This window comes from Chiloscyllium punctatum, chromosome 32 (genome assembly GCF_047496795.1).
Source record: "Chiloscyllium punctatum isolate Juve2018m chromosome 32, sChiPun1.3, whole genome shotgun sequence".
NCBI classification, from domain to species: Eukaryota; Metazoa; Chordata; class Chondrichthyes; order Orectolobiformes; family Hemiscylliidae; genus Chiloscyllium; species Chiloscyllium punctatum.
The window spans coordinates 56,791,693-56,815,909 of NC_092770.1; the positions used below are offsets into that span (position 1 = coordinate 56,791,693).

The following is a 24,217-nucleotide window of genomic DNA, read 5'->3' on the forward strand; positions in this document are numbered from 1 at the left end:
CCTGGCAGTGGAAGAAGTCACTTTGAGAGTTGTATGGGAAATGAGCAAGGCAAAACTTTTGAAATTGGCAGACAAGCTGGAATTGAGATTGCCTTTCTGTGCCAAAATGGGAGGTAATTGCAGCAATAGCTTGACATTAATGATTGTTGAAAATGTGAACAGAATCATTGGAAATAGCTAAAATTCAATCGCAAATGAAGCGGTTTGAACATGAAAAGGAAATGAAACAGTTTGGATTATGATTGAAAGCTGACAAAAAGCAGAAAGAGAGAATAGCACCAGCAGAGGAAGAAGAGAAGGAAAAATAGACTTGGCAAACAAAAAGGAAAGGAAGGCCCAAGCAGAAGAACAGGGAGAATGAGCATTTTTGAACTTTGGAACTGAGAACTCACAGTCAGCTTAAAATGAAGGTAGAAGTGAAAGGTTGAGGGTGTGATGAGGGCAGTGATGGAGAGCAGCCCCATTGTAGACTTTGACCTGGTGAGAATCTGTTTAAATATGTCCGAACGTTGCCGAAATTTGACAAGGTTGTAGAATCCTTTTTCATTTCATTTGAGAAAGTGGCTAAACAAATGAAATGGCTGGTGATCATGTGGGTATTGTTGATCTGAGCAAGTGAGGTATTTTCATCACTATCAGAGGAGGGGCCTAGGGGTTATAATGAGGTGAAAAATGCCATTTTAAGTACATATGAGCTAGTACCAGAAGCCTACAGACAGCGTTTCAGGAATCTAAGGAGGCACTCTGGTCAAGCATACATTGAGTTGGAAAGGGTCAACCAAAGTAATTTTGATACAAATGTAAGGGCATTGAAAGTAGACCAAACATATTATGCTCTTAGCCAATTATTTTGGAATTCAAAAGTTCACTTCCTGATGTGAGAAATAAGGTGTAAGAGAAAAGATTTAAGGCTACAAGATTAGCAGTGGAAATAACAGATGGTTATGGGTTACAGCATCATAGAGATGTGCAGTACAGAAACAGACCCTTTAGTCCAACTTGCCCATACCAACCAGGTATCTTGAATTAATCTAGTCTGATTTGGGTATATCCCTCTACACCCTTCCTATTCGTATTCCTATCCAGCTGTCTTTTAAATGTTGTATTTGTACCAGCTTCCAGTATTTCCTTTGGCAGCTCATTCCATATATATTTCCTGTATTACTTGTATGGAAGGAAACCCAACTAGCAGGATGAGAGAGTCCTTGCCTGGAGAGTCTGCTTTTTGGTGGTTACAATCACACTTCTTTACATGAATCTGCGTTTCTCTTACTGCCCAATAACAAATCGATTTCTCATTTACGCTTTCTCTTATTGACCAATTACATATCGATTTCTGGCCTTAGCAACATAGCAGACCAATTGTGTCTTGATTTCATGCCTTCACAGTATAGCAGACTAATCAAATTTTAATTTCAAACACTATTAACATAACAATTCATGAACAGGTTATCTGCCATTAGGTCTCATAACATCAGGTTGCGTGCGGTTTAGAACTTCATGTGCTTAACTGAACCTGGTACGGTTAACGCTAGCTTGTGTTGGCTGCTCGCTCTGTTCCTGCTCTGTGTATGCTTAGCTGACCTACTTTTCTATTCCTGCCCCGTTTTGATTCCTTCCACAAAAGTGCAGGATCTTCAAGAATTGAGTTGTGTTGGTAAGGCTTACTTATGTATGCCAGGAGGAGCGGGTAAAGAAAGGCTTTAAGAGATAGGGGAATACGTCAGTCTTTGGTGAGAGGTGAGGAGATGTGGAATTTAGTATCACTGGATTGTTAATACAGAGACCCAGGTAATTCTGTGGAGACCTGGGGTTTGAATCCCGCCATGGCAGATGGTAGAATTTGAATTGAATGATTAAAAGAAAATGTTAAATTCTGGAATTAAGAGTTTAATGATTTCCACAAATCTATAGTCGAAAAATCCATCTGGTTTAATGAAGGAAACTGCCATCCTTGCCTGGCCTGCATGTGACTCTAGGCAGATATCTGTGGTTGACTCTTAACTGCCCTCTGGGCTATTAGGGATGGGCAATAAATGTTGGCCTCGTCAACAATGCCCTCATCCCAAAAATGAATTAAGAAAAAGTGGTAATATGAGAAGTTGATGGTTAAAAGAGCAGTATTCCATTATATGAAGGGAAGTTGTAGAGTCCAACGAAAAGTGAAGTGGTGATTGAAGTAATAGGGAAATTCTCAGTTTCAGAATTACAGTTTATCCTTGATAGTAATGTAGCTCGATCACAGGTGGGAGTGATGTCTACTGTGATTGAAAAGCCAGTGGAAAATTGGGCGACTGAGGTTTTACAGGAAATATATCCTGGGGTTTTTGACTGTGGTAGCAAGTGTTTTTGCCAGGGTTGGAGGATTTGAGCTATAGGGAGAGGTTGAATAGGCTAGGGCTGTTTTCCCTGGAGTGTCGGAGGCTGAGGGGTGACCTTATAGAGGTTTATAAAATCATGAGGGGCATGGATAGGATAAATAGACAAGGTCTTTTTCCTGGGGTGTGGGAGTCCAGAACTAGAGGGCATAAGTTTAGGGTGAGATAATTTTGCTAGTGGAGTGTTACTCCCAGTGTTCGATTAGATTACTTACTTAGTGTGGAAGCAGGTCCTTCAGCCCAACAAGTCCACACCGACCCGCCGAAGAGTGACCCATTCGCCTACATTTACCCCTACACCTAACACTACGGACAATTTAGCATGGCCAGTTCACCTAACCTGCACATTTTTGGACTGTGGGAGGAAATCAGAGCACCCGGAGGAAACCCACGCAGACACAGGGACAATGTGCAGACTCTACACAGACAGATGCCTGAGGCGGGAATTGAACCGGGGTCTCTGGCATTGTGAGGCAGCAGTGCTAACCACTGTGCCACCGTGCCGCCCGTTAGGTGAACCTTTAAAGGCAAGAGTTAGAGGGCCTTATCAAATGGAAAGGAAATTGAATGATGTAAATTATTTGATAGCGCCAGTCGAAAGAAATCTATGACTGTCGTGTGAATATGCTTAAAGGGTTTTTTTGATAGGGAAGGAAAGCAAAAGGTGAATATGCTACTAGTTACATAAGAGTGCAGAACCAAGTTCATAGGATTCTGAATTGGACCTTCCTCAAAATAAATTGGACAACGTGGAAATTCTGAAAATTTGGGTTGAATTGAGTTACCTTCCAGAGGAAAATGGAAATGACCTGAAAGAGTTACTACAAACCTGAAGAGGTATGTGAGAATAAGATGGCAAGTACTAATCTGATTATGATACAAATATAGGAAATGTTGTTCGAATTCAGCGGCATTTTAAGGGTGGAGGAATGTCAGAAGGCATTTGACAGCCTGAAAGCGGTTGTCTACTGCCTCAGTGTTCGCAAATTTCCTAATTATGCAAAAACCATTCAAAGTGGCTGTTGATGCAAGTGATGTGGGTGTCAGTGCTGTACTCTCAAGAAGACAACAAGAAGATAGAAAGACCTATTGGTTATTTTTCCAGAAAGTTGAATAATTATCACAATTGAGAAAGAGACCTTGAGTTTGGTGTTGGCATTACTACATTTCAACATTGAAATTGCTAGTTAGAGACCATTGAATGAACTGACCATAACCCCTTAAAGTATTTGGGAAATATAACCCAAACATTTTAGACTGTTTAGATGGAGCTTATAATTGCAACCAATCAATTTGAAAATTGTACACGTGTCAGGAGGAGAGAATGTAGTTGTCTACATGTTGTTGCAACTTTGGTAGACTCAGCAGAGTTGTTGGAACTGTGGTATATAGTTAGGGAGTTGCAATGGAAGACCTCAACCTTGACTCCTGACCCCAGCAAGACTCTTTGTATCATGTTAAATGCAAACAAGGAAACGTGCTGGTTACTGCTTCAGCTTACTACTGAATCAGGACTCAATATTGAACACCATTTAGAGGAAGAATTGAGGCTGGCAAGGGTACAAAATGCACAATAAGTGGTGGGCTTCAATATGTAAAAACACTTTTGGTTGCACCCTTGCCCATGCACCTGCATCTGTCCATAACAGTAGGAGTGATCAACACATAGTACTTATGGTGACACTGGACTAGCTGAGGTTACCATGAAGGTCCCACTTTCTCAAACCTACCCCTTGCCTGAGACTACAACCATCCCTCTAATAGCACCTTCTGGTCCTCTGGGACTATGGCAGTCTTATTTTTATGATGATGAAGTCCTGCTTTCACATTCAGGGTACCCTCCATTGTGTTTGGTACTACCACTGGGCTGGATGGGATAGACTTTGAACAGATCTAATGACTTGATTGGGCATCCATGATGCAGTGAGCCATCAGTAGCAGCAGAATTGCAAACCAACGCAATCTACAACATTGCGACTTCACATACCCCAGTCTCCTATTACCATGAAACCAGCAGGTCAATCCTGATAAAATGAAGAGTGCACAAGGGTATGTCAGGAGCAGCATGAGGCCCACTTGGAAATAAGTGGCAAATGATGTACAGGGCCTAGGAATTCCACATTCAACCTGTCAGAATTCCTTTCAAAACTTAACTCCAGTTTCAGGAGAGCTCTTGTCTCTCAGAACTTACACATACCCAGGTAATCAATTTTGTTCTCTCTCTACAACACTAACCAGTGCAAGTATGTAAAGCAAAACATGTTACATCTTTTGCATTCAAAAAATGTGCATTAAAAATAGTCATACCTTAAGAACTAGGAACTAGAGCAGACAGTTCAGCCCGTCAAGCTTGCTCGTTGTTTGAAATGATTATGGCTGATCTCATCTTGGCCTCAGCTCTACAATCTTGCCTGTGTAGCTAATTGCAAGTCTGTCTATATCCTCAAATTTACTCAATATACCAGTATCTGCCATACTCTGGGTTAGTAATTTCCACAGAATCCTGACTCTTTGAGAGAAGTAATTTCTCTCTATTTCTGTTGTAAGCCTGTTTTCCTTTATCCTAAAAGTATATCCTCTCATTCCACCTTTTCTGTCTACTTTAGCATCTTGTACACCTCAATTAGATCCCTTATTATTTTATTGATTTATTGATTTGATTTATTGTAGTCTTGTGTACCTAGGTACAATGGAAAGCTTTGTTTGCAAGCAGTTCAGGCAGATCGTAGTAAGCAAGGAAATACAGATCATATGGTGCTTACTCAGAGTGAGGCATACAGGTTACACGGCACAGGAGGTGTGCGAAACAAGATTAGCGTTATTTGAAGTTAGAGAGTCCAGTAACCAATCTAATAGTGGCTAGGAAGTAGTTGTTCTTGAACCTGCTCAAGCATGTTCAAACATCTGTATCTTCTGCCTGATATAAGAGGTAGGAGAGCACTATCGGGGTGGAAGGGCGTCTTTGATGTTGGCAGCCTTTCTGTGGCAACAAGGTGTAGATGGAAGGTTGGCTCCCATCACGGTCTGGGCTGTGCATACAACCTTCTATTGTTTCTTACATTCTTGGGCAGAGCAGTTGCCATGCCAGGCCGTTATGCATCTGGATAGTGTGCGTTCTATGGTGCATCTGTAAAGGTTGATGAGGATTCCTGATGGATGTGCCAAAATTCCTAAGCCGTCTGAGGCAGAAGAGGCATTGTTGTGCTGCCTTGACCAGCGCATCAGGGCAGGTTGAGTGTTATTGTCACTCCTCTAAACTTGATGCTCTCAACCCTCTCAATGTCTGCTCCGTTGATGTAGATGGGGGCGTGTTCTCCTTTCTTTCTGAAGTGAGTGATCAGTTTTTCTGTTTTGCCGACATTGGGGGAAGAGGTTGTAGATCGAAATACAAATTAAGTCTCATCATCACAACTAATTGTAGAAAAGTTATTGCTGTTATTTCCATCCAAGAAAATAAGTTTGATTCACTTCCTTCAGCTTATTTAAAACTCTTGTGCCTTTGATTATTTGTAAGTTATTGATTTACAGTGTGTATAGATATGCCGCAATGCTTTATTCCTATCCTCATTCTTGATTAGAGCTTTGTGAGCTGAAAACACTACTGGAAGAAGCAGAAGAGAAGAAATTTCCTGAGAATGATCTGCTGCAGCAACTGCGGGCAGCTGTGAGAGAGGCAGAAACATGTGCTTCTATTGCCCAGCTGCTTGTCAGCAGAAAGCAACGCAACAGGTAAGCAATGAGATATCAGGGAGAATGGGGACTTGTGCTCTGCAATGAAACACTGCTGCCATTTTTTTCAAAATGATTCTTTATTTTCTTGCTCTGTGCTTTGTCCACTTGGTCATTTTGTTTCCTTGCCTCCTCATTCCCCTCTGCTACTACTCCTCTTTCCCTTTCCATGTCCCTTTCGCACTTTGTTCCCTTTGCCTCATTCTGTCATTCATCTCATGAAAAAATAAAAGTTTTGCTTCGGTGCTGGTTCTCAGCACAAGTTGTTTAAGCTCTTGTCTCCATAGGTAGGCCATAAAGCAAATTATAACAACAGTGCTTAGGAAGATGACAAACCAGTGAGCATCTATAGTATGATCCGGCAGTATTTCTTCAAGGATTAGATATCTTAACCTCCTTTTATTGCTCACCTGAGACATCTGATGTTTTGCTTTTCCATCTGGGGTTGTCTGATGATGTACTCTTCAAAGTTGAGTGAATTTCAATTCCCAAAACCAACAGTCTCTTAATTTACTGATTTGAAGGTGATTAGTTTGAGAAGAGGATCTGCTTTTGTCATATAGAGTTTTTTGTATCTCCATTCAAATGCATAAGTGGTTCATTTTGAGATCCCAGTGGTGAAAATTGCCTGTGTTAGGGGCCTTGGCTTGTCCTCAATCTATTTAGCAAGGACTACTCTTGCTATGCTATTTCAAAGCCTGCCATTCAACAGATGGGTTTGTTGCACGGAAATTGTCAGTGACTTCCCATGTTTCCAATTACTCAGTCCAAAAGTAGACCATAAAAGCTTAAGGTTACTCTATATGGAGATGTGAGGTGGAAGTAGTGAATTGAACATGTTATTGTGGAGTGGGAAGGATTCAACTGGTTTGAGGGATTTTAATCAGTGGGCAGACTTGTGAGAGTGTGATTTGTGATGACGAGATGTCAGAGAGGTGTGTTGAATAAAGGGTTTCAATGATAATGCATACTGTTGTGTTCATTTGTGTGTCAACAATATGTGTGTAAGATAATTGTTGCCATATTTTTCTGCTGAGTATGATTGGGCAAATGTTGAAACCCAAGCTGTAATCGTGACCTATATAGATCCAGCCACTTTGGTTTGCAGGCTGTTTCTGGTTTTGACCTATGACACTTCTTTTCAGTTTCAAAAGGACATGGTTCTATCTGGAGCCAATCTAATTCTGTTGGCTTGAATTCAAGCTTTAGTTGTGGCCATCCATATACATTTGCTGTTCTTTTTTGGCACTGGCATTATGGTTGTGGTTTTAGAGGGATTTTGTTTGAGACACCTTGTGCAGCAGAAAGCCATCAGCTTTGTAAAACGTCTAGTCCAGGCTGCAGAAGGATGGAGATGGGTAACATGATGCATGCCATCAGCATGGGTGAATTTTAGAGGACTTGGTTTTTGGTAGGTCATTTCAGTATATTTTAGGGTGAGAGGGGAGCGATACTTTTTTTCACAGAGAGAGTGGAGCAAGCTGCTAGAGGTAGTGGTCAAGGAGAGTAGTTTTGTCATTTTAAGAAACTTTTGGACGTGTTTGTGGATGGAATGGGAATGGAAGGATATGGACCAAACGCAGGTAAATGGGACTAGTTTAATTAGGAAAAATAGGTGACATGGGTGAGTTAGGGCCTATTTCCATGCTGTAGAACGCTGACTCCAAGTTGAACAGCTTTGGGACTAGCACTAAGTCCGGTAGCCGCTATACTTCATGCACTCATCTATTGACAAACATGGACTCTGTTGGAAAGAACTATTTCAACAAATGTCCCAGCTCCAGTTGGATGCTCTCTAGGGAGGTTTAGGAGCAGGCCAGCGCACCACACAGAATATATGAATGCCAGAACATCTGTTCTGCATTTTATAAGAATAAAATGCTCAAAGATTTTAAAACACTCCTTAGAAGTGAAATCAGACAATAACTTGCTGCCAATTTCGGAACGACAGTAGTAAATTTGACAGCCACCGCTTGGGGCGTGAATTTGAAATATTATTCTTGTGCTGATTAGGATCAGCCACAGCACCCCTGTCCACCTTTCCATTCTACTGACTGACTGACCCTTGCTTCCAGCTGCGAACCAGATTCATTCCTCCCAGCCAGGCTGAATCCTCTACCTATGTTTTCCTATCACTACCTCACCACTCCACCCCTCTCCCCACCCAAAATCCTTCACTAACCCCCCCCCCCCCCCCCCCCCCCCCCCGCCTTCAATCTGCAGCTCTCCTCACCCCCACCCCCAGTCTGAAAAAGGCTTATACCCGAAACGTTGACCGTCACCTCCTGATACTGCCTGGCTTGCTGTGTTCTTCCAGTTCCTGCTTATCTGCTTTGGATTCCAGCATCTGCAGTTTTTGTTTGAGAAATTCTAGTGCTTTCTTACCATATCCTGTTGAATTAAGGCTGCTTGTAGCTTTCTCCATTCCTGACCTTTATGGGGATACCATTTCTGCATGTTGTTTTTGGTGTCTTTTAATTAGTTGCGTTTTCTCTTCCAACCATGACCTTGTTTTATTCAAGCCTCATGAGCCGATGTTGAAATCTCTATTTCTTTGCTCGGATTGGTGGGGTTCAGTTTAATAGAGTAACTATTCTGAATGAAATTTTAAGTTGCATCTTTGGTTGAGTACTGTTCAAGAGTGAACTGATTCTGACCCGTGAATTTCAGGTCCTTTGGTAGAATGAGAAGAAAAATGGATCATCCTCAAGAATTGTCTTTTGTTAAAAATTAAGTGGGAAGTTTGAGAGAATTAGCAAAATGTCCAACGAAATTTGCGCTTCTGTTTCATTCTTAATTGTTAATTGTAATTGGCAGCTTGATGTTCAGAGATTGGATTGGTTGCTTCAAAAACAAAGGCAGACTTGTATTTCTATCGTGCTTTTCATGACCGCTGGATGACCCAAAGTCCTTTACAAGTACTTTCACTTTTTTAATTAGGAATCATGGTGTTCGATTTGCATTCAATAAACTCTCACGAATACCAATATTGTATTAACCAGGTGATCATTTTTATGCTGTTACTTGAGGGATAAATATTCGCCATAACATTAGATATAAACCCCCAGTCATCTTTGAACTAATGCTGAAGAGTTGTTTTTATATCCACTTTAACAGGCAGGTGCATTCTCTGTTTAACTTCTCATCCATAAGCTAGCACCTCCATCTGTATCGCACCCCCTCGGTACTACATTGGTATGTTCCCCATGATTTTCATGCTTAAACTCTGGAGGGATTATGATTCAGAGGCAAGTGTGCTGCAGCTCTTACAGGAGTAGTTTGGGCTGCATATTCAGTGTCTTTTGCAGTCCCCCTTCTCTGCAACTACAGAGGGATGGAGAAGAATCCCAGAAAGTGAGACATATAAGGAATAAATGAAAATTCACTTGCTACCCGAAGTGGTATTCTATAAACTTTGGAGAATTTGCATCCAATGAAGTGGGCCAAATTTTGATGTCATTGTGTAACTGCTCTCAATTTGTTAGGACCAATAATCTTAAGGCTCCTGTTTCTTGCATTCAGGTAAAATACTTGACTGTGCAAGGAAATGTTGTGTTCCAGAAACCCATGAACTAAATTATGAGCTTCTGTTTATGGATAAAAGCTGAAATCTCTATATATAAACATTTTGACAACACTCTTGTGATCATTACCTTTGTTTTGGTGTTGACATTTAGAAACAAATCAGAAGGTGGAAAGACTCGGACAAAGCTAACCGTCCATGAGTTGAAAGCATTTGTGCACCAGCTGTACAGCCTGCCTTGTGTTCTCAGCCAAACTCGATTGGTTAAGGTAATCATGTAGCAATGGTAGCTGTTATTGTATTATAATAGTTGACCAGAGGTTTTTTTTTAAACAGAAACAATTGTGCCAGAATGTTGGTCCACTTCCAATTAGCCAGACTGGTTTCTTCAAGTAACTGGTATCTGATATGAACAAAGAGCAGGAGTAGGTGATGCAGGTCTCAGAGCCTGCGCTGCGGTTCAGTAAGATCATAGGTAATCTGATTTTAATCTGAACTCTACACTCCTGCATATCCCTAATAGTCTTTCATCCCCACAGGAACCAAAAATCTATCTGCCTCTGCCTTAAAAAAAATTAAATCTATATTTGCTGCCATTTTAGGAAGGCAGTTCCAAAAAAACTCAACTTGAGGAAAAGAATGTTACCATACCTCTTTCTTCTAAGCAACAGCCATTTACTTTTAAACCATGACTTTTAGATTCTCCCACAAGAGGAAACATTCTTTCAACATCCACCTGGTCAAGAGTCTCAACAGGATCTTGTATGATTCAGTTAAGTAACCTCTGATTCTTCTAAGAACCCAAAGGATACAGAGCTAGCCTGTCAAGCCTTTCCTCATCAAGCAATCAACTCATTCTGGGCATTAATTCAGTAAACCTTCTCTAAACTGCTTCCAATGCATTAACATCAATCCATAAGTATGGTGACCAGTATGTTACACAGTGCCCCAGAGACAGTCTCACTAATGCCCTGTATAACTGAAGCATAACCTCCCTACACTTGAACTCAACTTCACTCACAAAACAGAGCATTTTTAGCTTTCCTGATTACTTGCTGTATCTGTATACTAGCCTGTAATTCAAGCACCAAAACATCCAGATATCTTTGCGCCTTAAGTTCTGCAGGTTCTCATCATGAGATATTATGCTTTTTGTATTCTTTCTGCAAAGTAGACATTTTTGTTCTTTGCCACATTGTACTCCATTTGCCAGATCAATGAGAGTTTAGAACAGAGAAGTTTAGTGGATTTGTTCCGAATTTATTCTAACCATTGTGGCCAGCCATTTTCACCAAAACTAGCTAAGGTTTTTAACAAATGTTTTTAAAAGATATTTATATAATGTACAAACTCCAATTGAATAGAGTTTTACAGATACAAAGCTCTTGCATATTTGGTGAATGGGAAATGTAGTGCAGTCAGGGAAGAAGTGTATGTTTTAAAACAAAATGCGGAAAGGTCTGAGAGAGGGAGCAAGACCCGTTGATAGTTGATGCATTAATTAGGTGAGCAGGAAGGTGGTTTGGTGAGTTTTCATGTATTTCTTTCTAAACTAGGGCAGGTAGTTTAAACTAGAAGTGAAAGAATGAGTGTCATTTCAAATTTATAGCTTAACCCGTTAAACTATTTTCTATAATTAAAAATAATCCCACACGAGGTTATAGTCCAACAGGTTTGTTTGGAAGCACTAGCTTTCGGAGCGCTGCTCCTTCATCAGGTGGTTGCTCTAAAAGCTCATGCTCCCAAATAAACCTGTAGGACTATAGCCTGTTGCTGTGTGATTTTTGACTTTGTCCACCCCAGTCCAACACCGGCTCCTGCACATCTTAAAAAATAATCATCAGTATGCACTTGAACAAATTAAATAAAGTGACAAGAACTCTTAAGAATTAGGTGCATTTTCTGTACAGCAATGCACAGAGTGGCCTTTATAAAGCAGGGAGGCTGTTGATCACTGGGAAAAACTAAACATAGTACAAGTTACTGAGACAGGGCTGCAGGAAAATTTAGAATTTCAGCATAATATATTTAGATAAATATTGGCAAAAGTGCAGTAGCTGTACATTTTAGAAATAAAATAGCAGTTAAAAAAGAGGACGGAGCTGTCAGTGTCATAAAAATAGTTTGTGGATTACACCAATTCTATCTAATAATGAAAGGATGGTGTAGCAATGTTGCATTAAGGCTATGCAAATTGCATATATGTATCATTGTTGAATGAGGATGTTCTGGCAGGCTGTGTTACTGTTAGTGCTTATTTTGGATGTAGAATCCCCAGGTGCTATAGCTGTTTGTTGTTCTATTATAATGTCTATTTGAGTTTTAGTCTTCCAAATAACGCGAGCCTGTTTGTATTTACAATACTTGTTTCAGAGTTTGGGAAATTTGCATAAGGAAATTAAAATGTAACATTGTTATAGTGCATATGAAGACCACAGGAGAAGTGACAAACAACAGTTTGGTGCACTCTGGCCTGTCTGCAGCTGCCGAATATATGTTCAAAGCCCTCTTTGCAAAAATAAAATTGAGCACTTGTGTTTTGGAATAGTCAGAGTGATTTGGTGTTAAGTGGGAGGAACAAGTTGGTCAAGTTTACACTTGCAGTTTCAAGTTGGTAGAAAAGCTGTGGGCATGCTGATTCATCTTCAGGTCTGTTTTCATGAAAACAAAATGTGCACAGATTGGGATGAATAGCAAAGATGTGAACTTCAGCCAGAAAAAGAGTGGTCTCAATACTGACCGTGGCACTGCGAAAAGAAACTCTGAAGCCAAGTAGGATGTGTGATCCCTGCACAGTTAGCATAGGACTGCAGCAGTGCAGGACCTCAGAGATGTGAGAACAAGGTTGAGTGAATTACTAACTGACTACTAGTGTTTCAACGTGGAAATTTAGTGCAAGATGAGGCAGAAATGCTTTTAGTAGGGTTCACTACAAGAAGTAAACCTTTCCAGACTAAAAGGTGAGTAGGAGAGGATGAACACCATAGATTGTGAGGCTAACCTGCACTGAGAGGTGAGTGACCTCATGGACCACAGTATATCATGAATGCAAGGAAAGAATCTGATGGATAAATGGTATTAGGTGAAAGTGAGGACTGCGGATGCTGGAGATCAGAGTCAAGAGTGTGGTGCTGGAAAAGCACAGCAGGTCAGACAGCATCAGAGAAGCAGGAAAATCGACATTTCAGGCAAAAGCCCTTCATCAGGGTAACTGGTATTGCTGAATATTTCTGGTCTTTAAAGTGACAGTCAGGTCTTCAGTTTGCATTTAGGTCTCCAGTGTTCTGTTCTTAAAAATAAATGTTTAACTATTGGGTTGATACTAATTTTTTTCTTTTTCTAGTTAATAAAAGCAATGTACCAGTACAGTGAAGTGTAAAGGCCAGACAATCTAAAACAATTAATTTATAAGTTAAACCATTTACAATAGTGTTGGCAGAACAGATGCTGTGTTACTGCTGCATCATGACGGAGCTGCTGGACCAATGTGATCTGTAGTGAGTGTTTACTGCCCAAGAAACTTCAAACCTGCGTTGAGAAGCTGGAACCTGACCTGCAGGCATTGTGAAACATCAGGGAAGGCAAAATTATCTGGAAACTTTGTTCCAATGGGTGGTCACACTCGTTAGATTAACTAATTCAAAATTTGTTGATGATGAGGAAGAGGATGGTGTGACTGCAGATGAGGCACACATGAGGGGCTTGCAGTTGAGGAGCCTTCACCTCTGCAATTGTCCAACAGTCATGAGGTTCTTGAAAGTTTGTGTGGATGGGAATGGGGACTGCAACGGGAGTGGAAGGGAGCCGTTGTGGTGGGATGCTTCAGTTGAGATGTGCTGGGACCAGCGTCCTGGTGATTCAGTAACTAGGGCTCTATTGAGTCCTGTGAACTAAGAGGAGGGAAAAGTGTTTAAGCAAGAAGAAATATGGGTTTAAAGCAAGAGGATATGGCAGAATTACAGGGCAATTGATTGGATAACACTACCTGCAGTGGAACAGGAAGGGGCAGAATATACAAATGTAGAAAAACTGCAGGATATACCAACAAGGGGGAAATAATGGTAAAAAGGCAAAATTAGTGACTCCCTTGTTTCCATGCTGTATGACTTCATAACAGTCTGTGTGGAATTTGCATGTCCTCCCTGCATCTGCATGAGTTTCCTCCGGGTGCTCCAGTTTCCTTCCACAATCCAGCTTAGGTGAGTTGGCCATGCTAAATTGCCCATGTTGTCCAGGGATGTGCAGCCTAGGTGGATTAGCTGTGGGAAATGCAGGGTTACACAAATAGGATAGGCAGATGGTTCTGGGTGGGATACTCTTCAGAGGGTCAGTGTGGACCTGATGGGCTAAATGGCCTGCTTCCATACTGTAGGAATTTTGTGACTCAATGCAGGTTGCCACATCTCAAAAAAAAGAGGGTTGGGTGCATATATTATGCAAGATGGAAAACCAATTGCATTTAGCTTCAGAAATCTATTTCAAGTGGAATCCAATTATTCAAAGCTTCGATGTGAGATATTTACTCTAATACTGAGCACCATGTTTCACATGCACCTCTTTGGAAAATAAGTTAAAGTGGAAGCTAACCACAGATCAATACAAACAACTTGGCATTAAGCCACTGGTGTGTACACCATCCAGGTTGCAATGACTTTTAACAAAACTACAGGGTGCAACTTTGAGGTTTGTTAGAAATTGGTAGCAACATGGTAACTTCAGATGCATTTATCAGTCACCAAATTCAGAAGAAAGGTGCCGATATTTTGCTAGACCTGCAAGTAGACACCATGGATGTCTATGTACATGCACTCCAGTGTCAAACTGATAAGTTTTGGTTAATATGAGTACTATGGTCTCGAGGAAGGGTGGAATAGCAAATCTACATTTGAAGGTATTGTAGAAAGTTAGTGTAGGAGGCTGGCCTGATATAATATGATAATTGTCAGGCACTGTGATGATTTTAGCTCTGCACAAACAAACCGTGTATTTCAGTCTTGTTATTCGCAAAGGAATGCAGGTGGTTAAACCTGAAATTCTTCACCAGGATGTAATCACAATTAACTGGGTTATATAGGCAGACAGCGCTTGACAAGAGAAATGATTCCTGATGAAGGGCTTATGCCTGATATATTGATTCCGCTGCTCCTCCGATGCTGCCTGACCTGCTGTGCTTTCCCAGCAACACACACTCGACTCTGATCTCCAGCATCTGCAGTCCTCACTTTCTCCCAAGAGAAATTATTGTCTAGGGATCAAAACCCACAACCAATGGGTTGTGTTGGTGTGATAGTGACTTGGATACATTCTTGCTGAAAACCCATGGAAACTTCATGGGTTTCTGTTGTACCTTTGCCCCAAGATTACAGCATGTTCGTTCAGTCAGTCAGTTCGTTCAGTAAATCTCTCCTAGTCTTTGATTACTTTTTCAACTTTCTAATCCCCAGGCAATTGAATGATACCTTGAGTTTGTCCATTCCAGATGCAATGAACTTAAATATTTCGTTTGTATGGTATATCTGATAAAATTGTATCAGAACACTGGCCACAATACTCTGGCAGATCCTTAGGGACATTTGGTAAATGGGGAATCAATCATGTGAGACATGCTTGCCACACTATCCTAGAATTAACTGTCTTGCCAAGTGCATGGTTCCTCATATTTAAGGCGTTCATCATGAAGAGCAGAGAAACCAATCAAGATGTCTATGTTGATATGTTAAACTTGAGGGCAACACGTTTACACATGGACTTACTGGCACAATTGAAAATCCATGTTTTGGAGGGAAGTTAGGAAAGTATTGTTTGCCATCACTTTGTTCAACTTTGAAAAACAGGAGAAATTTCTCAATAAACAAGGGATGATGAAGGTGACAACTGATGTGGGTGTAGACATGCCTAATCGCATTGGGCAAAGGGTTCAGCTCATACATGTTGTCCAGGTAACCACCTACAGAAATATCCAAAATATACAATGAGACTAGAAACTGAGGTGACAATACCAAATGGGATGCTGGTGAAGAGAAACCAAAGACAGCTAGGGAGCTTAGTTATAGAGTCATACAGCATGGATGACCTGCTGTGCTTTCCCAGCAACACACACTCGACTCTGATCTCCAGCATCTGCAGTCCTCACTTTCTCCCAAGAGAAATTGGCATGGACCTTTGGTCAAACCAGTCCATGCCAATCATAATCTCAGACCAAACTAGTCCCACTTGCCTGCACTTATCCCATATCCTTCCAAACATTTCTTACTCATCTTTTAAACATTGTATCTATACCCATATCCACCTCTTCCTCTGAAAGTTCATTCCACACACAAACCACTATGTTCAAAGAAAACAAATTGCCCCTCGTCTTTCATAAACCTTTCTCCTGTCACCTTAAAAATATGCCCCCAATCTTGAAATCCCACATCATAGGGAAAATACACTTGCCATTCATCTGAAGTATACCCCTCATTACTTTATACACCTCTATAAGGTCTTTTCTCAACCGTCGATGCACCATTGAAAAATATTCCAACCTATCCAGCCTCTCCTTCTAAATCAAACACTCCAATCCTGGCAAATCTTTTCTGAATCCTCTCCACCTTAATAATAAGCTTTTAACAGGGAGACCAGAACTGGAGACAGTGCATCAGAAGAGGCCAACATAATGTCCCAACTCCTATACTTAAGGTCTGAGCAATGAAGAAAAGCATGCTAAACGCTGCCTTAAGCACTACATGTGATGCAAACTTGATAGAATTATGTACCTGAATCCCTAGTTGCCTCTGTTCTATATTATCCAAGGCCCTATTTTTAATTATATAAGTCTTGCCTTTATTTGTATGACCAAAATGCAATACCTCTCATTTATCCAAATTAAACTCCATCTGCCAGTCCATTGACCCAACTGATCAAGTTCTCTTTATAATCTTAGTATAATGGACAGTGAAGAAGGTTATCTATCAACCTTGGTGTCATCCACAAACTTATTAACAATGCTTTCTGTGTTCTCATCCGAATCATTTATGTAAATGACAAACAAGTGTGGACCTGGCAGCAATCCCGGAACTCTGCTGGTCATGGGTCTCCAGTCATCTTTTCCATCACTATTTCTTGCTGTTGTAAACCAATTGTATATCCAACTGGCAAGCTATTCCTGAATCCAATGTGATCTAACATTCCTAATTAGTCTACCATGCTTAACCTTGTCAACGGCTTTACTAAAATCCAAGTAAACAATGTCTACCACTCTGCCCTCCTCAAACTACTTGGTTACTTCCACAACAAACTCACTCAAGTTTGTGAGACATGATTTCCCTCGTACAAAACCATGCTGACTATCCCTAATCACTCCTTGCCTCTCCGAATACGCATAAATCCTGTCTTTCAGAATCACTTTCAACTTACCCACCACCACCACCTCACAGGTCTATAGTTTCCGGGCTTCTCCTTGCATTCCTTCTTAAACAAAGGCATGACATTACCCTCTCTCCAGTCATTTGGCACCTCACCCATATTTATAGATAATATAAATACTCCTGCAAAGGGCCCCACAATTTCCTTCCTAACTTCTGACAAAATCTTGGGATGCATTAGATGAGGTCCTGGAGATTTTTCCACCTTTTATGATTTCTAAGACCCACCAGCACTTGCTGTTCTGAAATGAGAACTGCTTTCAAAACATCAGTATTTATTTCCCCGAGTTCTGTAGCCTGTCTGAAATATTAATTTAATTTCTTGCTCACCACAACGCAAACATGACCTTGTTGATCTTTAAGGGGCCCGACTCTCTCTCTTGTTGCTGTCTTGTTCTTAATGTACTTGTAGAATCTCTAAGGATTTAAAGGATTATCCTTAATCTTATTTTCCAAGACTATCTTGTACTCTCTCCTTGCCTTCCTGCTCTGCCTCTTAAAAATGCCCCTACACTCTTTATACTGTTCAGGAGATTCATTAAAACTCAGGTGTTTCTATCTGAACATTCTAGGATCCCTACAGTGTGGAAGTAGACTGTTCAACTGATTGAGTCCGCACCAAACCTCCGAAGAGCATCCCACCCAGACCTACCTCCTACCCTGTAACCCTGCTGATATTGACCATCATGTGCAGGCTAACTCACCTAGCCTGCACACTATGGTCAATATAGCATGGCCAATCAACCTAACCTGCACATCTTTGGATTGTGGGAGGAAACCAGAGCACCTGGTGGAAACCCACACAGACACTGGGCAAATGTGCAAACTCCACACAGACAATCACCCAAGGCTGGAATCGAACCCAGGTCTCTGGAGCTGTGAGACGGCAGCTCAGCTAACCACTGAGCCACCGTGCTGCTTTTTTATTCTTGACTAGAACGTCTATATCTTTATTCATCCATTGTTCTCTAATTCTATCAGCCTTGCCTTTCACTCTAACAGGAACATAATGGCTCTGAGCTCTCGTTATCACACTTTTTGAAAAGCCTCCCCTTTACCTTCAAACAGGATACTCTAAACAATTTTTGAACGTTCCAGTATCATTCCAATAAAATTTGCCTTTTTCCAATTAAAAACTTCAACTTTTATGGAAGGTTTTATCCTTTTCTGTAACTATTTTAAAACAAACAAAATTATGGTCACTAGACCCAAAGTGTTCCTCTACGATCACTTCAGTCACTTGACCTTCTCTTGGGTTTTAAGACAGGGCAAGTTTTGCTCCTTCTCTAGTAGGAACATCGACATGTTGATACAGAAAATTTTCTTGAACACATTGAACAAATTTTTAACCATCCAAACCTTTAACACTACTGTAGTTCTAATCAATGTTTGGAAAATTAAAATCACCCACCATTATAATCTTATTTTCTTTCTTACATCTGAGACCTTGCTACATATTTGTTCTTCATTTTCCTTCTGACTATTGGGAGGCCTGTAGTACCATCCCACAAAGGGATCATTCCTTTTTTTGGATTTCTAAATTCAACCCATATATTTTCACAGGATAGATTTTTCAGACATATCTTCTCTAGTTACAACAGTAATATTTTCCTTAATCAAAGATGCCACTCCCCTCTCTTGTCTGTTTTTCTATTGTTCCTATAACATCTGAAAAACCATGGAGCTGCTAATCCTGCTATCCCTCAGCCAAGTTTCTGTACTAGCTATGGCATCCCAATCCCATGTTCCCAAATATGCCCTGAGTTCTTCATTCTTACCAGTAAAGTCCCCTTGCTTTGAAATAAGTGCAATTAGAGTTAGTTCTCTTACTTGGTTTTATCTGTCTTTTCTAATTAACTTGTTCTTTTCGGATTCAAAACAGTCCTCATCTATTTTTCTTTTTCTGTGCTAAGTAGGATTCCCCCACCCCCCTCCCCCTACCCCGGTCATCTATGATCTCCCTTCATAGAATTACCAAATCTTCGCACTGTGATATTGGTCCATGGCCAGTACAGGTCAGACCTTTTGAACGGGTCTTTTCTGCCCCAGGAGAGATCCCAATGATCCAAGAATCTGAATCCCTGTACATTACACCGCCTCTTCAGCCATTGATTTGTCTCCTTTTTTCCTTTTATTCTTTCCCTCATTTGAGCATGGCTCTGGGAATAAATCAGCGATGACTACTTTTGAGGTTCTTTTTGTTTTAAATCTTCTTCCTCACCTCTTATATTGACTACGTCAAACTTTAATCTTGCCCCGAACTGCTTCATTCCTACCAACGTGTACAATAAATTCCAGTTTCTCACTCTCTCCTTTTAACAATACGCTTCAAATCTTTACCTTAATCCTGGTAACAAGAAAGCAATGTACTATCCAGGTCTGTTGTTTTCACACCCAAATTGTAGATGTGATCTTGGGAATTACATGAAGTACGAAATTAGCGCATGCCATAAAGGAGCATGTGTCAGTATGGGTTACTTAGAGTGGAGAAACCAAATCAGTAACAATACTGTGGAAAAGTTCCTGGAGAGTACATGTGATGATTTCTGGACCAATAAGTTGGTTACGATAGATTTGGGGGTGTAACTAAAAGGGATGATAGGAAAGGCAATGGTAAACATTTCAAGAGCACATGAGTGAACTGCAACAATTCATTCTTTTTGGTGCAAACATAAAATGGGGAAAGGTGGCCAAACCATGGCTTACAGAGGAAATTAGGGAGAGGTTTGGATCCAAGAACAAGACAAATTGGCCAGAAAACAACAGACCTGAGGAGTGTGAGCAGTTTAGAAGGGGGTCAACAGGATTGATTGAGGGGGGAAACGAAGTACAAGTAAGCTGGCAAGGAACTGCAAAACTGACTGTAAAAGGTTTTATATGTATGTGAAAAGAAGAAGACTGCTGTTAAGACAAAGGGAGGTCCATTACATGTCAGAATTATGGGAATTTACAATGGGGAGCAAGGAAGTGGCTGACCATCTTTTTTTGGTTATTTTGACGGAGGAGGGGACACATAATGTGTGGGAAATGTTGGTGCAAGCAGGCTTTTGTGAGAGAGGAGCTGAATGAAAACAGTAGGAAAATGGGAAATTTGATGGGATTGAAGGTTGATAAAGCCCAGGGCCTCATAATCTTTGTCCCAGAGGAAGGTTTTAACAGACCCCCAGTCCTCGTCAGTTTTGACAACTAGGTCCTCTGCAGTTTCGATAGGGTCTGCTCCTCTATAGACTCTCAGTTCTTGTCAGTTTTGAGAGGCCCCCGACAGTTAGGTAGGCCCTGGTGAAACCAAGAGGCTGTGGAATGAACAAAAAATGATATTTGTCTTAACTTTCTCAGTATTTCATATATAATTTATGTAATTTAAATGGTGCTGCTTTGTGGTAACTCATAGACAATTGACGATGTTTTCACAAATACAAGTAACAATGGATTTCTATCTGTCTATCTAAAGTAGCCCCAGAAGCAGTGAATGCATCGGTCATATTCAAAGATTCTTTAGACACTGGAACAGGTCCTGCAGATTGGAGGGTAGCTAACATTGCTCCTCTCTTGTATAAAGAGAGGCAGAGAGAAACTTGGGAATTATGGATGAGTCAGCCTGACTCCAGTAGTGGTGAAAATACTAGAGTACATTACAAAAGATTTAACAACTGAGCATTGAAAAACAGTGGCAGGACCGGACAGAATCGACATGCATCTACAAAAGGCAAGTCACGTTTCACAAATGTACTGGAATTCTTGAAGGATGTAACTAGCAAAGTTGTTGAGGGGTGCCAGTGGATGTGGTTTGTTTGGACTTCGAGAAGACTTTCTCCAAAATCCCACATTGGAGATTAACATGTGAAAGTAAAGCACATGGGATTGGGGGTAATGCATTGAGATAGAAAATGAATTGGCAGACAGGAAACAAAACTAGGAAAAAATGTGTCTTTTCCGAATGGCAGCCAGTGATGGAGCAGGGCACCACAGGATTCAATGCTTGCACCCCCAGCTAGTTGCACTATATATTAATGGTTTGGATGAGGAAATTAAGTGTAATATCTCCAGTTTGCTGACAGCATAAAGCTGGTTGGGAGAGTGGCTGTGATGATCAGAGATGTTTCAGTGTGATTTGGAAGAGCTGAGTTATTGAGCAAATGCATGATAGATGCCACATAATGCCGGATAAATGTGAGGTTATCCTCTTTGTAGGCAATCGTGGGGGGATTATTATCTGGCTATAAATTGAGAAAGGGGAATGTGAATTGATATCTGGATTTGCACATAAACCAGTCACTGAAAGTAAGTGTGCAGGGTAAAAACAGTGACTGCAGATGCTGGAAACCAGATTCTGGATTAGTGGTGCTGGAAGAGCACAGCAGTTCAGGCAGCATCCGAGGTTTAGCAGTAAAATCGATGTTTCGGGCAAAAACCCTTCATCAGGAATAAAGGCAGAGAGCCTGAAACGTGGAGAGATAAGCTAGAGGAGGGTGGGGGTGGGGAGAAAGTAACATAGAGTACAATAGGTGAGTGGGGGAGGGGATGAAGGTAATAGGTCGGGGGCAGGGGGAGGGTGGAGTGGTTGGGTGAAAAAGAAGTTAGGCAGGTAGGACAAGTCATGGGGACAGTGCTGAGCTGGAAGTTTGGAACTAGGGTGAGGTGGGGGAAGGGGAAATGAGGAAACTGTTGAAGTGTTCCGCGGCGGAAGATGAGGCATTCTTCCTCCAGACGTCTGGTGATGAGGGAGCGGCGTTGAAGGAAGCCCAGGACCTCCATGTCCTCGGCAGAGTGGGAGGGGGAGTTGAAAAGTTGGGCCACAGGATGGTGTGGTTGATTGGTACGAGTGTCCCGGAGATGTTCCTTAAAGCGCTCTGCTAGGAGGCGCCCAATCTCCCCAATGTAGAGGAGACCGCATCGGGAGCAACAGATACAATAAATGATATTAGTGGATGTGCAGGTAAAACTTTGGATGTGGAAGGCTCCTTTAGGGCCTTGGATAGAGGTGAGGGAGGAGGTGTGGGCACAGGTTTTGCTGTTCCTGTGGTGGCAGGGGAAGGTGCCACGATGGGAATGTGGATTGTAGGGGGGCGTGGACCTGACCAGGTAGTCACGGAGGGAACGGTCTTTGCGGAAGGCAGAAAGGGGTGGGGAGGGAAATATATCCCTGGTGGTGGGGTCTTTTTTGAAGGTAGCGGAAATGTCGGCGGGTGCTTTGGTTTATGGTGCAATCAGCAGTCAAGAAACACATTTGACCTTCATAACTAAATGATTTTAGTACAGGATGTCCTGCTGCAATAATCCAGAGCCTTAATGTGTGCAATCTTGGCTTCCTAGTCTGAGGAAGAATATTCTTACTTTCAAGAGAGTGCAGCAGAGGTTTCCTGGACTGATTCCTGGAATGACACACTTGACTTATGAAAAGGGATTAAATCAGTTCATAATATATTTACTGGAATTCAGAAGAATGTGGGGGAGGGGCTCTCATAGAAACACAATTCTAACGAGACCAGATAGGGTTGGTGTTCAGGGAATCTAGAACTAGGTCTAAGGCCAATTGGATGAGGAGAAACTTCAACTAGAGAGTGGTGAGCCTGTGGAATTTGCTACCACAGAAGGCATTTGAGATCAAACATTTTGTTTTAAGAAAGAATTAGATGTAGCTCTTGGGGTCAAAGAGATTAGAGGCTGTGGAGGAAAAGGGCAACAGGCTAATGACTTGGTTGATCAGACATGATCATAATGAATGGCAGAGCAGGACTGAATGGCCTACTTGTGCTCGTGTTTTCTAAGTTTGTAAATGGTTGGCAGCATCAATTAAAGGAGAATATTAATAAACTTCTAGAATGGAAAAATAAGTGGTGGATGTCAGGAATACAATGTCTGGGAAGATAGTTGAGGTGGCAAACCTCAAACTTTTAAAAGGTACTTGGATGAGCTCTTGAAGAACTATAACATTGAAGGCTAAAGGCCAAGTGTGGGAGAGTGTGACTCGTGTAGGTAGTATGTTTATGCCTGTGGGTCAAAGGACCTATTCTCAACTGTACGGATTCTATGAAATGGTATCTGAAGACTAACATGAGCACATATAAGGTAATATATATTGAAAGAAGAAATAAGACTAGGAAAGTGGTAGACTAGGTAATGTAGAGAAAAAAGTGATGTCAGAGAACTAATACACCAATCCCTAAAAGATACACAACAATTGAGTAAAGCTATTTAACATAAAACTGTGGAAGCCCTTGGCTTTATTTCTAAAAGAAGATGAGTTTTAAAGTAGTTATGCTAAACCTATATTGAACCTTAGACTACTCCTGGAGTTTTCTGATTGTTCTGTTTGCCATATTATTAAAAAGGTTATAGATGAAATATAAAGGGACCAGAGAGATTTACAAGGATGATCTCAGAAATGTGTGGATGTACAAATCAAGAAAGGCCAAACTGGATGACAATCTGTTTTCTTTAAAACAAACAGCTAAGAATTGACCTCAGAGGTCCATACATTTTCATGGAATAAATGCAGGGAGAATAATTCCTGTTCTGGGTAAAAAGTGTAACTGCAGGCTTTCAATCCGAAATAGTCACATGAAATCCAATAGAAGATAAAACAGTACTTTGTTTACTCAGCGAATGGAGTATGGGGGTACAAAGGATTGCCTCAATTAGGGGGAAAGATGTTGAGAACTTGAAGCATTGATGTTATGAAATAGATAAACTTTCAAAATTTGTTTACACTATCCAGGTGTGGAAGACTGGGAAGATGATACCACTTGAAAGTGATGAATTTAGAGAGCAATGGGGTGGAAAATGGGTCTAGCTGGGTAATTTTTTTGGGAACTAGTAGGCTGAATAACCTCCTTTTATTCTGTAAAATTATTTTATTCTATGACTGTGACAGGGCACAAATGGATTAGCAGAATGGGTAAAGTTACCAATGGAATTTATTTCTATGTTATAAGTAAGAAGTGATGTATTTTGGGAAAAAAATACATGGAGAGGCAGTATGGACTTGATGTTACAGTTTTAAAGAATATGCAGGAACAGAGGTATCTAAGCATTCATCTATAAGGATGTTTGAATGTAGCAGGTGATGTTTTTGTGGCTTTGTAAATTGAATGAGATAAAAGTTGGTAATACTATTCTTTAGAAATTTGGGTTCTAAAGTGGGGAAATGTTGTATGGCTTGGATTTTTTTGTTGATTCTATTA

At 40.9% G+C, this 24,217-nt stretch overlaps 1 protein-coding gene across 2 annotated transcripts in view; it reads left to right on the forward strand.

Annotated features, from left to right (window-relative positions):
• kdm5a (lysine demethylase 5A) overlaps window positions 1–24,217 on the forward strand; it is a 203,173-nt gene that overhangs the window by 115,788 nt on the left and 63,168 nt on the right. For both annotated transcript variants that reach the window (XM_072552438.1, XM_072552439.1), the window contains exons 17-18: window positions 5,957–6,107; window positions 9,785–9,899. In XM_072552438.1, coding sequence (XP_072408539.1) covers window positions 5,957–6,107; window positions 9,785–9,899 — 266 coding nt within the window. The remainder of the gene's footprint in view (window positions 1–5,956; window positions 6,108–9,784; window positions 9,900–24,217) is intronic.